General features: G+C 39.9%; 1 protein-coding gene across 13 annotated transcripts in view; it reads left to right on the top strand.

The window, feature by feature from the left end:
• LOC126997380 (B-cell linker protein-like) overlaps nt 1–15,891 on the top strand; it is a 49,773-nt gene that overhangs the window by 16,587 nt on the left and 17,295 nt on the right. For 9 of the 13 annotated variants that reach the window (XR_007752064.1, XM_050858444.1, XM_050858447.1 and 6 more), the window contains 7 exons: nt 818–935; nt 1,681–1,708; nt 5,044–5,339; nt 7,993–8,072; nt 8,208–8,343; nt 9,507–9,560; nt 15,196–15,226. Coding sequence is in view for 11 of the 13 variants with exons in the window: in XM_050858444.1 (XP_050714401.1) it covers nt 818–935; nt 1,681–1,708; nt 5,044–5,339; nt 7,993–8,072; nt 8,208–8,343; nt 9,507–9,560; nt 15,196–15,226 (743 nt within the window). In the remaining 2 variants the exon portion in view is untranslated. The remainder of the gene's footprint in view (nt 1–817; nt 936–1,680; nt 1,709–5,043; nt 5,340–7,992; nt 8,073–8,207; nt 8,344–9,506; nt 9,561–15,195; nt 15,227–15,891) is intronic. The other 4 variants (XR_007752065.1, XM_050858452.1, XM_050858446.1 and 1 more) reach the window with 3 other exon arrangements.

The following is a 15,891-nucleotide window of genomic DNA, read 5'->3' as shown; positions in this document are numbered from 1 at the left end:
CATATTACTTTGAATGCAAGTATATAATACTTAGTATACAGTATAGCCTTTCGTACCGCAGACGCGTACAATACAGGTTTAGTACTAGTAGCTTCGGCACATGATTGGCGGAGCCCCCCCACTCCCCTCATTTGCCTGCCTCAGTCAGATGGTCGCCCCACAATGGGGCACGCTGCCAGGGTCTGGGGATTTCTTCACAGTCTTATGCCTAAATGTACGGCAATTAAGGTTAAGCTAACCTGAGTCAACTAGACCTCATGAGGCGCCTCCTCCCTCGTCCCTTGTCAAAATTCATGGGGGTGGGTGTTAACACTTCCCTTCTATGGTGGAACAATGAGTAGTGGGTCTTTTATTTTTTCTTAACATTTGATATCTGCTGGAATTGTTGTATAAAAAAAAATCAGTGCCCATGTATCGGTATCGGTCAAATAATGGGGTATCGGTAACGGTCAAAATTTTGGTATCGGTACATCCTTACAAGTTGGTGTCAGACGAGCTAAGGACACTTTTTTAATCTTGATTCATTGGCTATTCTTAGAGAGTCTTCATGAATTTTAACCTTACTTCAAGGACCTGGAACTAAAAGATAAATATTTTGATGGGCATGCCAGATAAGAGTAAATAAGAAAATATTATATCGACACTCTAGGAGCCTTTGCCTTTGTGTCACTTGATATGTTTGAAATACTAATATGAATTGCCCTTACAGATGTACACTTTACTTTGAAAACTTGAGTGCTATAGGTAAAATATGTGAAATTTGAAAAGGAACACTCATTTAAGCTGCCTTTTAACATCATAACATTTTTCTTTTAAGCAGCAATATTCTCCATGGCCCTGAATCCCGATCTCTGGAAACTCACAATGACGACATCTGGGGTGACTATGACTCTTCCTTTGATGAAGAGGAATCAGAGGAACATCCTGGTCAAAAGGTAAGCATTTTCATCTCTTGGAGAAACCTGAAAAGTTAACCAGGCATTTTGGAAAGTTCTATATCACATTCACTTCACTATTATGAAAAAATGACAAGTGATGTAAATGATGTGTACTTGAGTAAGGTGTCAAATGGAATAGGAGAAGCTGCTTGTCTTGGTAGACTTTGATAGGTAGCCCTGCTCTAATGCTGCGAAAAACTGATGTGGAATGAGAGTGGAAACTATAAAAATGGATAGAATATATATATATATATATATATATATATATATATATATATATATATATATATATATATTTATAAAAATATATATATATATATATATATATATATATATATATATATATATATATATATATATATATATATATATATATATATATATATATATATATATATATATATATATATATATATATATATATATATATATATATATATATATATATATATATATATATATATATATATATATATATATATATATATATATATATATATATATATATATATATATATATATATATATATATATATATATATATATATATATATATATATATATATATATATATATATATATATATATATATATATATATATATATATATATATATATATATATATATATATATATATATATATATATATATATATATATATATATATATATATATATATATATATATATATATATTGTATGTATTATTTCATTTCATTTTAATTTATTTGTTTATTTTCAGATGCAACTAGTGAAGGAGAATGACCAAGGTATGTATTCCCTACATTAGGACATCATTATCATCATAATTTGTCTTGTTTTTTTTAGCCAGGATGGGGAATATCTTTAGTGTTAAAACACCTGGAACCATATGTACAATTTCTGTCATGCTGAATGATTTCCTGCAGACCTTGGTTTACCTCAGACCTTCATTTCTCTCATACAACCATCCATGTACACATTAAAAAGCCATGGTAACATAACACGCCCCTGTCTCACACCCACACCAGCACCAAAACTCTCACTCAACTCACCCTTCATGCGTACAGAGGCACTCGCATCCTTATAGAAGGATGGGATTCCTTCCAGCAAATGTCCTCCTACACCATATATCCTTAGAACATCTCACAACCCTTTCCTGTCAAACCTGTCATATGCCTTCTCCAGACCAAGATCTGAGGTAAACATTTGTTTTCAGGCTGAAAAGGGTGTGCTTCCATTTCTTCTGCAACTCATTCTGTCCAAAGAACCTTCACCCCTGGTTTCAACTTCATTTCTTCCCTCATATCTATTCTATGCTTACTCACCTAACCTCTCATAATAAAAAAAGCAACCTTCTGAATATTTTCATTCTTTCAATAATGTTTTCTTTAGATTGCCTTAACTTTTCATTTGAGTTTATGTTCACCAAACTGCTAACTTTGCATTTAAGTTTATGTTCACTAAACTGCTAACTTTGCATTTAAGTTTATGTTCACTAAACTGCTAACTTTGCATTTAAGTTTATGTTCACTAAACTGCTTCAAATTAATTACAAACCATCCTGTAATTGTGGCAGTTGAAAGATAATTTAAATGTAGTGATAACTTATTTTTCTATTTTTCATATTTTGAAAGAAGACTTTCTTGCATGGATGAGGCCAATGGTTTTAATCGTCAAGAGGAACAGTAAGCATTGCTTACCCTATGAAATGAAACAGTGAAAGAATTTTGCTAGTAGTCGCTTCTAGTAGAATTTTTCTTCTTAGACAAACTTGAAAATTGTATACAGTCAAACCTTGGTTTACGAGTGCCTTAGTTTACGAGTGATTTGATTTATGAGCAAAACAAAATCTCAAAAAATGCCTTGGTTCACGAGCAGTGACTTGGTATACGAGGATCCTGTTTGTAAATCTTTTTTTTTTTTTTTTATCTATTTTTTTGTTTTATTTATTTATTTATTTATTTATCATTTTTTATTTTTTTATTTTTTTGTAATTTCTTGCCAACTCAAGGGTGGAGACACTTGCTAAGTGTAGGCTGTCAGGGTCGCGTGTACACTCCTCTGAGGAGGGACCACAGACCCTTGCCGGGTGACGGCTCATGAAGGGGAGGGGAGGATGCCAGTAGACCGACTCGGCTGACGTCAGCCTAGCCGACCAAGTTGGTCATTCGATGAGCACTGGCATCTCTTTGTACAAGTCGAAGACGTGAGCGTGGGTTCCCTTTGTTCGCCACAAGACGAGAGTGCTCAAAGCAGAAAACAATGGGAATGGAGTCTCAGTTAGGGTTGCCACCTTGAGCTAAAAAAATAAGGAACGCAACATCTCATTCCCCAATACAGAACGAATCCATATTTTAAGGAACAGGTGGCATCCCTAAAATTTCTCTAGCCTGCCATGACTGACAGCTGCTGCCCACTGTTGGTGAAGGCAGGAGGAAGGGGGAGGGACGTTATGACACGTATTTTACGCGTATTTCAGGACGACCCTTGACAATCATTATTTTATGGACTGGTTTTGTCGTTCACCGAAAAATGCACTCACTACAGTTTTGAAATACTGCATTTTATCTGGTTAACCATTCAGACAGCCAAATATGGACCAAATGCCATTCCCTATTTAAAGGAAAGGGTGGCAAGTTGGCAACCCTAGTTTCAGTCCATGTTGTAAACTCATAGAGAGAACATTGCATTTGTGCTTTAATGTGCGATCTTAAGTGTTTTCAGCACTACAGTGTGAGTTCTCTGTGCTTTAACAATGTCCCCAAGAAAGATGGTTAAATGGGATGGTGCTGCAAAAAAGAAAACAGGAACGGCAGATACTATGCTCGCAACAGGAACGTGGTGTGAGCCTCGGCGGCTTGTATGCCCTCCTGGACGTGACTGACTCCCATTCACCCTCCATCTTGGATGATACATCGGGTTAGCTTCACGTTGGTGGTCAAACATAGTTTCAGTGCCTCAAGAATAGGGAAACTGCTGCTTCTAAACCCCGGTGCAAAACCTACACCTTGAGCATAATTAGCGGTTGCGGGAGCCTCTGTAACAACCATAACACATTGATTTGTGTTTTATGTTATTTATCATTGCTATTTGTTCATAAAATTACTTTAATTCTGGATAAAATAACATGTAAAATAATTATTATATAATATTGTTGATATGGGTTGCATTAATGAGATTTACATTAATTTCAATGGGGATATTCGTTTTGGTTTACGAGTGTTTTGGTGTGTGAGGAAAATTCCAGAACGAAATAAACTCATAAACCGAGGTGTGACTATTTTGACTGTAACACTCTACTGAATAATTATTGCCTTTTGTTACTTTTTTTTTAGTGCTATGCTTATAATGTTACCATTTGGGGAATTAATGCCTCTATTTTAATAAAATCCACTAAAACTTTTTTCTCCTTCTCAAAGCAAGTTTTTCTCATACCAATCCCACTTTCTGATACTTATTTTTTTTACTCATTTTCAAGTTCATTCACTGATCTAATGTTCCATAATGATCGCTCATCGCTTATCCTATTTTATCAGCTCTGTAAAGCAAGTTTATTTTTTTGATCCAGCACCCTGTAGTTTAAACCCACAATAGTAACAAAACATTAGGTCACATTGACAAAACTCTTTAAAATACAATTTTGTTGGACCTCACAGTATTTGACAACTACTGGCAAGATTTTGTCAGGCAGGAAGCAAAGACAGCACTGGATGGTGACTTGGTTAAGAAGAGTGGTATTCACCAGTACTTCACAAACCATCCAAAAATAAGACTTAATTTGGCAGTCATTATATTTCTCTATTTACTGACCAAACATTCAGTATTCGTAGATTTTTTTAACTACTTTATTCTTCTACAGTAAAGCCATTACATAATAGGACCCTCTTAGTTGGGACATAATTCCCCATTCAAAATTATCCTTTTATTGGTGAAATGTGTGGGGACAAAAATGTGACTGTACATTCTTTGGGTTCTATGGCCTAGGGATGGTATAGGGAGGCACATACTACCTCCTACAGTTTTCTTGATTCCTGCACACACAGTGTCCTCAGTGAATGTATTCCACTTTTTGTTTTGCATCATGTGATACATTTATTCCAGTCTAATGATGTTTCTCCATCAGGTGAGGAAAATATTGATGATTTATATTTGGTTCCACTTCCGGCAAACTCTCCTGCAAGCAACCACTCAAGCATAATAAATAGAGAGCTTCCCAATCATTCTCAGCTACCAACCAACACTTCCTTCATACACCAGCATGGAGGAGGGTCATGGAGCCAGTCCAAACTAAAGAAAGAAAGATTGAGCTTTGGTTCTGACACTCAAAATAATAGAAGAAGCCATCCTCCAGCTATTCCTGAGCGAGCTCCAGTAAGACCTCCACGACCAGTAAATGATACTCTGATGGCCCTTCACAAGGTATGATATATTACAACAAATAACTTTGTCTCTAGATCAGGGGTTCCCAAGCTTTTCCTAGCACAACCCCATTCAGCACTTTCAACTGTTCAGTGTGACCCTATATATATATATATATATATATATATATATATATATATATATATATATATATATATATATATATATATATATATATATATATATATATATATATATATATATATATATATATATATATATATATATATATATATATATATATATATATATATATATATATATATATATATATATATATATATATATATATATATATATATATATATATATATATATATATATATATATCCCAAGTGTTTATGTTTACTTCTACATTTACAGCACTGTTGTGAAATTTTAGTAGAGGAATGATGGATTATTAGAGCGTTTCCGTTTCTTGGCGGAAGTTTCAGATGGTGTCTTTAAAAACCTCTCCATAATGGCTGTACTCGTATTACTAAATGTATTTCAATTAATGTTATTAATCAGCAATGTAAATAAAATATTTTCAAAAGAGTAATGCAACATCATCACTTCTCTTCCCATTGTGATACCTCCTTTGCTGCACAATATCATAGCATTGCACCACCTTACCACACTAAAACGCCACATAAAATTGCGGTTCACAGGAACTGACCTGAGGGAGCGGGGTGGAAGCACAAGTGAGTGCTCTCAGCCTGCTCCTGCGCAGAGGTTGATTTGTTATGTGAATTTAATTTAATCAATTGTCAAAAACCATGGAAGTGAGGATTCTTTTTGTGTATATACCAAAGTTTTACGGGTGCTGACAATAATGAGGATGTGAAATTTTTGGAATAAATTAGTAAATAGGGAGATAAAACGAAATTTAGATTACGCGAATTTCACGAGGATGTAAGAGCTGGGAGGGTAGTAAGGGATTGAAGGAGAGGGGGGATTCAACGGTCAGTCGTGGCTCGTGTAAGGGTGCTTGAAGCAATTATTTGACTTGTTATTTTTTCTCAATGAAAGTACTATACAGCATTGAATTTGTCATGGTCTCATAATCCCTGCTTGGATATTTCGTACCCCCAGGCCTTAATTGGGGGTACCTCAGCAACCCCACTGACCCCATGACCTCTTTATGACCCCACATAATGAGCATTCTGACCCCACTTGGGGTCCCAACCCCTGGTTTGGGAACCCCTGCTCTAGATAAACCCTAGGTGTTATGAATCAAAAGTTTCGGATGTTCAACAGTATATAGTGATGCAATGTTGGTGTTAGTAACTCTATCTACATATATCTATATTTCCAACACTCTGTCCCTTCATGAGAACCCTCCCCAGGGGTGTGGCTGTGACAGAAGTTTCTCCAATTCTCCCTTTCCTGCACTCCCTCTCACTTAGCCACACATCAGACTCTTTTGCATTAAAAATTAGCTGTACTCCACCCTTTTACCATCATGTACATCACCAGAAAAAAAGGATCAAGACCAGAGTCAATGGAATTGAAGAAAATTTACTTTCCCTTTAACCCTTTCATTGCTAATCGCTCGCAGCGAGACTATCCCCCCCAGGTGCACTCGGGCAGCCCAGCGGGGGGAGGGGGGTCTCTTTTAACCGCTGTATATTAAAAACTACTCATCACAGCTAAAAAACAAAAACACCACTGGAAAGAGGAGGCCACGATCCCTAAGACTCGGTTATGTAAGCCTCTCCTGCGAACATATAGGCACATTGAGGGGGTGTTGCTTGTGAGTGCGATGGCACTCACAGCGAGCTTTTAGCACCACCACGCTAGTGCTCGCTCTTTTAACCTCTGTATCTCAAGAACTATTCATCACAGCTAAAAACAAAAACACCTTTGGAAAGAGGAGGCCAAGATCTATAAGATTCGGTTATGTAAGCCTCTCCTGCAAATGTACAGGCACTTTCAGCAAGTGACGCTAATGCTCGCTCTTTTAACCGCTGTATCTCAAAAACTTTTCATCACAGCTGAAAAACAAAAACACCATTGGAAAGAGGAGGCCAAGATCCTCTCCTCTCCTACGAACATATAGGCACATTCGTGGGGTGTTGCCTGTGAAGACGTACATTCGTGCGTGCGCGACAGTCAGACATATTGAGACAACTACTGAGTAGATCTCTTGATGGGGTGTTGGCAGGGTAGTATTGCCAACTGCAAAATTTACAACTATTTGGTCAAAAAATCAGTCAGGTGATAGGTGAAGCTATGCAAAAATGCCGCAATATTGGACAACAACATCCACCAGTTTCTGTCCGTAGATTTTCCGCGCTAGGCTGATATGATTTTCTACCAAATTAAGTGAAAAACCCACTGAATTGGCAATGCTGTGGGGTGAGAAATAGTGTTGGAACGCACATACTCGGGAAATTTGAGTGCGACTGGCGCTTGCAGCGAAGATTTAGCACCATCGGCAAGTTACGCTTGTCCTCGCTGCGAGTATTTACCATCGAAAGGGTTAATTGTGGTCTTCATTGAAAGTATATTTGGACATAGCAGAAGCTTGTTGGTCAATTTCATGTGTATTAAATGAGTAAAAGAACAACATATAAAAGCTTAGAAACATTGAAATATGTATAATAACCTGCAAAAAAATTAGAACACCATTATATATGATGATGTCTAATTATGAATTTTTTTTTTAAAGCAGCAGTCTCCCTTGCACCACTTTCAAGCACCAACACCCAAAAGAGCCCTACACTCACCCCTACAAGAAGCCATCAACCAGTAAGTTTTATGTCTGAGGCCAAGTACTTGTTTTAACTTTCCCTAAACTTGATCAGAAAGAGAAAAAAATGAGGACAAAGATTATGATGAGGCTGGGTTTATGGCTTTCTTAGATCACATTTGTTTATTTGTTAGCAACTTGGTTGAAAATGGAAGCAGTGGAGTCAAAGGAGCTTCGTTCTCATATCGGCACCAGTTTCCTTCCAGCCCTCCTTCCAGGTGGCAGAAAGACAATGAGCCATCACAGGCTCACTTACCCACCCAGTCTATGGTTAGTATTTTTTGGGTTGTTTTGTTGATTGTAATGACCTGCCATATATTGATGTTGGTTTTGTAAAGAAGCAAAAATATTTTTGGGGGGAGAGAGAGGGGAGATAGGACTAATCTAACTTGGTGTAGACTATAATAAATAAAAATGTGTTTAAAGAATTATGCCTCCTCTATATATATTCCTCACTCCTCACTCCTAAATATCCCCTAGTAATGTAGGTTTACCTTTTTCTTTTCTCACTCTTAACCCTTTCATTGCTAAGCGCTCGCAACGAGACTATGCCCTCAGGCACACTCGGGAACCCCAGCGGGGGAAGGGGATCTCTTTTAACCGCTGTATCTCAAAAACTATTCATCACAGTTACAAAACAAAAACACCATTGGAAAGAGGAGGCCAAGATCTAAAAGATCCGGTTATGTAAGCCTCTCCTGCGAATGTACAGGCACGTTCATGTTGTGTTTTTTTCTGTGAGTGCGACTGGCGCTCACAGCGAGCTTTTAGCACCACCAGCAAGTGACGCTAGTGCTCGCTCTTTTAACCTCTGTATCTCAAAAACTATTCATCACAGCTAAAAAACAAAAACACCATTGGAAAGAGGAGGCCAAGGTCTATACGATTCGGTAATGTAAGCCTCTCCTGCGAAAGTACAGGCACGTTCAGTGGGTGTTGCCTGTGAAGACGTACATTTATACATGCGTGACGGTCAGCTGTAAGGCAACTACTGTAGATCTCTTGATGATGGGGTGCTGGCAGGGCAATTGCCAACTGCAAAATTTACAACTATTTGGTCAAAATATCAGTCATGTGATAGGTGAAGCTATGCAAAAATGTCGCTATATTGGTCAACAACATCCACCAGTTGCTCGTCCGTAGATTTTTCGCGCTGGGCTGACATGATTTTCCACCAAATTTAGTGAAGAACCCACTCAAGAGGCAATCCTGTGTTGTGAGAATTAGTGTTGGAACACTCTCATACACGGGAGATTTGAGTGCGGCTGGAGCTCGCAGCAAGCGTTTAGCGCCACCAGCAAATACGCCTAACGCCCACTGCAAGCATTTAGCAATGAAAGGGTTAACTCCAGATTGAGGTGGGACCCATAAGCTTTTAATTATTTTGGCAGAATAAGTGGAAAATATTCTTAGCAGAATCTTTTTATTTCCAGGAGAAAAATGACCATGTGTATGAAATAGTGGATGTTCCTCAAGGATCCTATGGGGTGAGTAAAAAAAGAAGTCAAAGTTCTGGTTGTTCTTTTAACATTGATTAATCAAAACTTGCATCATATGTTTGATAATTTGAGGTCAGTTTCTCGTTAAACTCTTGCATATATCTATCTATCTCTATCTCCGCCCCCTTGCTCCCTCGCGGGAACTTCCCTCCAGGGGGTGGCCACAGCAGAAGTGTCTCCATCTCTCCCTGTTCTGGCACTCCCTCTCAGCACATTCAATCCTGCTACTTCCAATCTCTAGCTCCAATACTCACTCACCCTATTGATCCACTTCACAGGTGGTCTTCCTCTGAAACCCCCTCCCTCAATTCTTCCCCCATACACTCTCTTCACAAATTCATTCTCCCCCATTCTCACCACGTGTCCAAACCATCTCAATGCACCATGCTTCACCCACTCCACCACTCCACACTCCACTCCTTTTGCTGTTGCACCCATACCAAACCACTCATACACACTCTCATTACTTTCTCCATCCCATCCTGACACACCACATGCACCTCTTATATAACTCATTTCCACTGCATGTATTTTCAGTTGCTGTGCTGCATTCCATGTCCACATCTCTGATGCATATGACAGAGTTGGCAGGACAATACTATTCCTTATTCCCCTCTTTACCTTCATGCTCACACTTCTTCCTTTCATAACTCTCCAGTGCACCCACCACCTGTCTGCCCTTCACTGCTCTTTCCTTCACCTCACCTTCCATACTACCATGCTTACATAAAAGAGTCCCTAAATATTTAAACTCAGTCACCTCCTCCATTCTCTCCTCCCCTAACCTTATCCTACCCTTCTTTGTACCCTCTGCTCTAACTCTGTACGGCTTTGCAAAATCAATTACCTGTTCTCTCGCCCTCTCAAATACCATAACCTTACTCTTTCCAACATTCACTCTCAGCTTTCTCCTCTTACACACCCTGTCAAACTCAACCACTATCCTCTGCAGCATCCCCTCATTCTCTGCCAACAGCACTGTATCATCTGCAAACAGGCCCTCAACCAATGACCCCCGCACCTCTCACTTTCAGCCTTGGACCAAGTTCCCCCACTCTGGCTTTCATTTCTCACATACAACCATCCATGTACACATTAAAAAGCCATGGTGACATCACACACCCCTGTCTCACACCCACACCAACACCAAAACTCTCACTCAACTCACCCTTCACTCACATCCTTATAAAAGCATAGGATTCCCTCCAGCAAATGCCCTCCCACACCATATATCCTTAGAACATCCCACAACCCCTTCCTGTCAACCCTGTCATATGCCTTCTCCAGGTCCATTAATGCAGCAAACAGCTTCCTATCCTTCTCTATGTAATTTTTTTTTTTTTTTTTTTTTTTTTTTTTGTGTATATATCTTAGGCTCTTCCCAGTGGGGCCTGGCCCAAGGCCTCTTCTCTTCCAGGTGGGGATGGTGGTGGCCCAGCCCTCTGGGTTCTGGCGCAGGCCATGGTGGCATATCTTGCATTGGCTCTCATTGGCTCCCCAGAACTCGTTCTTGATCCGCTTGGACGGCTTCCCAGGAGTCCGGGGGGGTGGGTGGTCTTCAGGACAGCATGTGGGTAGTTTTTTTAAGCCACAAAACTGAAACTGAAAATAAAGTGGGTAGCGTGATTCGCCGCCCCATCACATCCGTGAATGTGGTGAGCATCGTACCACCACACACCCACCGCCTTTTACTAACAATTTTAACGCATATATTTGGTCCTCACAACTCCTCCCTTTCCTAAAAAATCCTTGTTCATTGCCTACACATTTCTCAGTTATTTTCTTCATCCTCTCATTTAAAACTCTTCCATACAATTTGCCTACCATACTGAGTAGACTTATTCCCCTGTAACTATTACAATCATCTCTGCTTCCTTTCCCTTTGTACAGCAGCACAACAATTGCCTTTCTCCAATCTTTGGCACCACATCCTGTTCCCATGCTAGGTTACATATCCATAATATCCATTCCACAACTACACCTCCTCCATACTTCAACATTTCTGCTGTTATGCCATCAGCTCCAGGGGCCTTTCCTACTTTTAACTTCTTCATTGCCTCCTCTATCTCACCTCTCTCCACCCTCCCCTGTGGATCTGGCCGCCCTTTATTCCTACACTTGTCACTTTTGCTCTCCCTCCCACACGCTCATTCATTACAGTTTCAAAGTGCTGCTTCCATACCTCCCTTATCTCCTCATTCCCTCACAAGCACCCCATCTATCCTCTTCATGCTACAAATGTCATTCTTTTCTTCCCTCATTTCTCTTTTAACTTCTTTCCAGAAAAGTTTTTTGTTCTGGTATTTTGCTGAAATTTTCCTACCTAAACCCTCATCCACTCTCTCTTTACTTTCTCTAACCAGCCTCTTTTCCAACATCTTACTCTCCCTGTACTTTCTCTCCCATCTCCCTCTCACCTCTGTCACATATTGTGGATATGTAACCTAGCATGGGAACAGGATGTGGTGCCAGAGGATTGGAGAAAGGCTATTGTTGTGCCGCTGTACAAAGGGAAAGGGAGCAGAGGTGATTGTAATAGTTACAGGGGAATAGGTCTACTCAGTGTGGCAGGAAAAGTGTATGGAAGAGTTTTAAATAAGAGGATGAAGAAAATAACTGATAAAAGTGTAGGCAATAAACAAGGTTGTTTTAGGAAAGGGAGGGGTTGTGTAGACCAAATATTTGAACTCAAAATGTTAGTAGAAAAATACATAGAGAAGGATAGGAAGCTGTTTGCTGCAGTCATGGACCTGGAGAAGGCATATGACAGGGTTGACAGGAAGGGGTTGTGGGATGTTCTAAGGATATATGGCATGGGAGGGTGTTTGCTGGAGGGAATCCTATCCTTCTATGAGGATGCGAGTGCCTCTGTACGCGTGAGGATGAGTTGAGTGAGAGTTTTGGTGTTGGTGAGGGTGTGAGACAGGGGTGTGTGATGTCACCATGACGTTTTAATGTGTACATGGATGGTTGTATGAGAGAAATGAAAGCCAGAGTAGGGGAACTTGGTCCAAGGCTGAAAGTAAGAGGTACGGAGGAGTCATTGGTTGCGGGCCTGTTTGCAGATGATACAGTGCTGTTGGCAGAGGATAGTGGATGAGTTTGACAGGGTGTGTAAGAGGAGAAAGCTGAGAGTGAAAGCTGGAAAGAGTAAGGTTATGGTATTTGAGAGGGCGAGAGAACAGGTCATTGATTTTGCAAAGCCGTACAGAGTTAGAGCAGAGGGTACAATTATATAAGAGGTGCATGCGGTGTGTCAGGATGGAATGGAGAAAGTAATGAAAGCGTGTATGAGTGGCTGGTGTGGGTGCAACAGCAAAAGGAGTGGAGTGTGGAGTGGTGGAATGGGTGAAGCATGGTGCATTGAGATGGTTTGGACACGTGATGAGAATAGGGGAGAATGAATTCGTAAAGAGAGTGTATGAGGGAAGGATTGAGGGAGGGGGTGTCAGGGGAAGACCACCTGTGAAGTGGATCAATAGGGTGAGTAAGCATTGGAGCGAGAGAATTGGAAGTAGCAGGATTGAATGTGCTGAGAGGGAGTGCCAGAACAGGGAGAGATGTAGACACTTCTGCCGCAGCCACCCCCTGGAGGGAAGTTCCCGCAAGGGAGCAAGGCATCAGAGATATAGATTGATAGATAGATTCCTTCTTTTCTCCTCAACTGCCTCTTTATCTCATCCGTCCACCACGCACTCCCTTTCTTTCCTTTTCCACATGACCTATACCCGACTACTTCCTCAGTTGCCCTGACCACTTGACTCTTAAAAACCTCATAAACCTCCTTCACTCCTTCACTGTGTTTTATCTGTGCTCTTGCTTTTCCAAGTATTTCCTCCACTTTCCTCCTATACATCTCCCTGTGGCCACTGTCATGCAATTTCTCACTTGCTAGTTCCTTCCTACCCTTTTCCTTCTTCCCATTCCCTCTGAATTCCCATTTCTCCTTCATCCTAATTTTGACAACTACCGTGAAGTGATCAGATCCACCATACATTCCTCTCACAACCTTTGCATCCATTACATCCTGTCGTAACCTCGTATCCACAGTTATATAGTCTATTACACTCCTCAAGTCTCCCCTTGCCCACGTATACCTGTGAACTAGTTTGTGCTGGAAAGTGTTTGCCAAAAACAAACCCCTCTCACCACAAACATCCACAAGATATTGTCCATTCTCATTCACTCCATCCACACCTTATTTCCCAACCACACCGCCAGTCTCCCTGTTTCCAACTTTTGCATTCATTTCTCCTAACAAGAATTCTTCTTTCACTTCCAAAGTTTTTTAAAGACTGTCCTTAGTCCTCCCAAAATCTCTTCATCTCACTCATGCCTTTCCTTCCCTTATCATTCACTGGCGCATATACACACACACATGCATACCTTACTATCCCTATCTTCCCTGTCATCCACACTATCCTCGAACAACACCCATGCCCATCCACTCCCACCCACAATTGTGGGGAGGTCAGTAATGCACACCCCTGTCTCCCCCTTCCCCCCTCGACCCCTGCCCACACTACTCCTGTGTGTGCTTATAAAGTTGTAATATTTAGGGCAAAAAATACCTTGCATAGAACTGAAAACATGTAGACAACCAAAGTAACAAAGTGGCAACCTTCAATTGTGGAAGTCAGAGCAGCCAAAGAACCAGGTGGAGAAGTAGAATGAACTAATAATGCCTGATAATGATGGCAAATATTTAAGGTAACGTTTTAGTGCCTCTGTGGTGGAGTGGTTAGCATGCATAGCTATACATCCATGGGCTTGGGTTTGAATACTAGCCTGGGTGTCAGCATGTAGCTCACCCAGCTGTTAATCATCTTTTTGGGTTGGTTGATAAATGAGTACCTGGAGAAACCTGGGGAAGGTGGTATCCTGGATATCACATTGGCCTTGTGTCCTGGGGTGATGGTTTCTTATTAACCCACCACAGACTTAAGAGCCAATGTGACAGTGATGATCACAAAGGCCAACTTTTAGTTTTTGTTACCCTGTCTCCACCTTTTATCCAGTACACCTCTAAATTTATGGTATACAATTCTGGTGACAGCTCTTCTGCAATTATTCTCAAGAAATTCTCTCTGACTTACTGGTAGCCAATTGTCTCTCCATACTAATAATTTCAGTTTCCATGAAACTCCAAAATTCCTGTCTTTTCTTTATCCTTACTTACATTCAGTTTATCCACAGTATCATTCAGGTAACCCTTCACAAATGTCTGTGATACTGGTTAATTCATCACCGCCATTTTGGCTTCAGTCCCCAGTGTTCTCCGTCATCCCTCCTCCACCACTCTGACTGGTTTAGTGATTAAGATAGGAGGATTCACAAACCCATTGACTACCCCCAACTCGACCTATCTTTGTTGAACTCAAATCCAAGCCACCCCTTCCCAGTTTGAAGGCAAAACCTGGATGAATTTTTCATTTCTACATTTCCCAGGACATAGTATTGGTGTTTACAGTATGACATCTCACGAGTATGTGGATGTATGCATTCTTCTGTGTGTTCATACATGCATGTGTTGTTTGCATGTATTCTTTCAAGTGGTTATGTGATTTAGAAATAATCTTTTAAAAAATCCACCTTTTTTAATTTCCTAATTTCTGTATTGCAGGGCACTGAAGCCCCAGGTCCAAATAAGTCAGGTAAGCATTCATTAGTTCACACCATAGTAATACTTAGTAAGATCAAGTTAACAATAAAAGGCACTTTGCATCCTCAATCATAATCATCATCATCATCACCATCACCATTTTCATCCCTTCACACTTGAAATATGTACCAGGGAGTAACATAGGTTAAGCTGACCATTGCCAGTCTCGAGAAGGGTGGTAAGATTTTCATTGTTGTTCATCTGTCTAGCAGCCAGTCTGTTACCAAAATATTTATAAAATGGATCAACATATTGTCATCAAATTCACATGAGAGCATCTCAAGCTGATTGAACTTTGGGGAAAATCTGATAAAACATGACAAATTAATGGCAAATGCATTATAAATCTTAGGTAGCTGTAAGGGAAAACTTGCATGTGCTTTGTGAGCAGACTATGAGTGTGTACACCTTCACTGCTGCCTGAGGGTGGTTCAGCCTTATTCAGAGAAAATCCAATAAAAATTGACAATGAAAGATGGTGGTCATCTTCAAAATTAAATTTTATTCAATATAGCAGGCGATGCATATTCTTTGGAAAATATCTCCCTCATATAGGACAGGAGCTCTTCTTAGAAGCAAGAAATATATCAAGAATGTGGTTGAGGATGTTCATGATCATATCAATACCAGTGACCTTTAAGCTGGATAATGGACTGA

Source organism: Eriocheir sinensis, chromosome 12, assembly GCF_024679095.1.
Source record: "Eriocheir sinensis breed Jianghai 21 chromosome 12, ASM2467909v1, whole genome shotgun sequence".
Classification (NCBI taxonomy): Eukaryota; Metazoa; Arthropoda; class Malacostraca; order Decapoda; family Varunidae; genus Eriocheir; species Eriocheir sinensis.
This window is presented reverse-complemented; position numbering and strand designations above follow the sequence as displayed.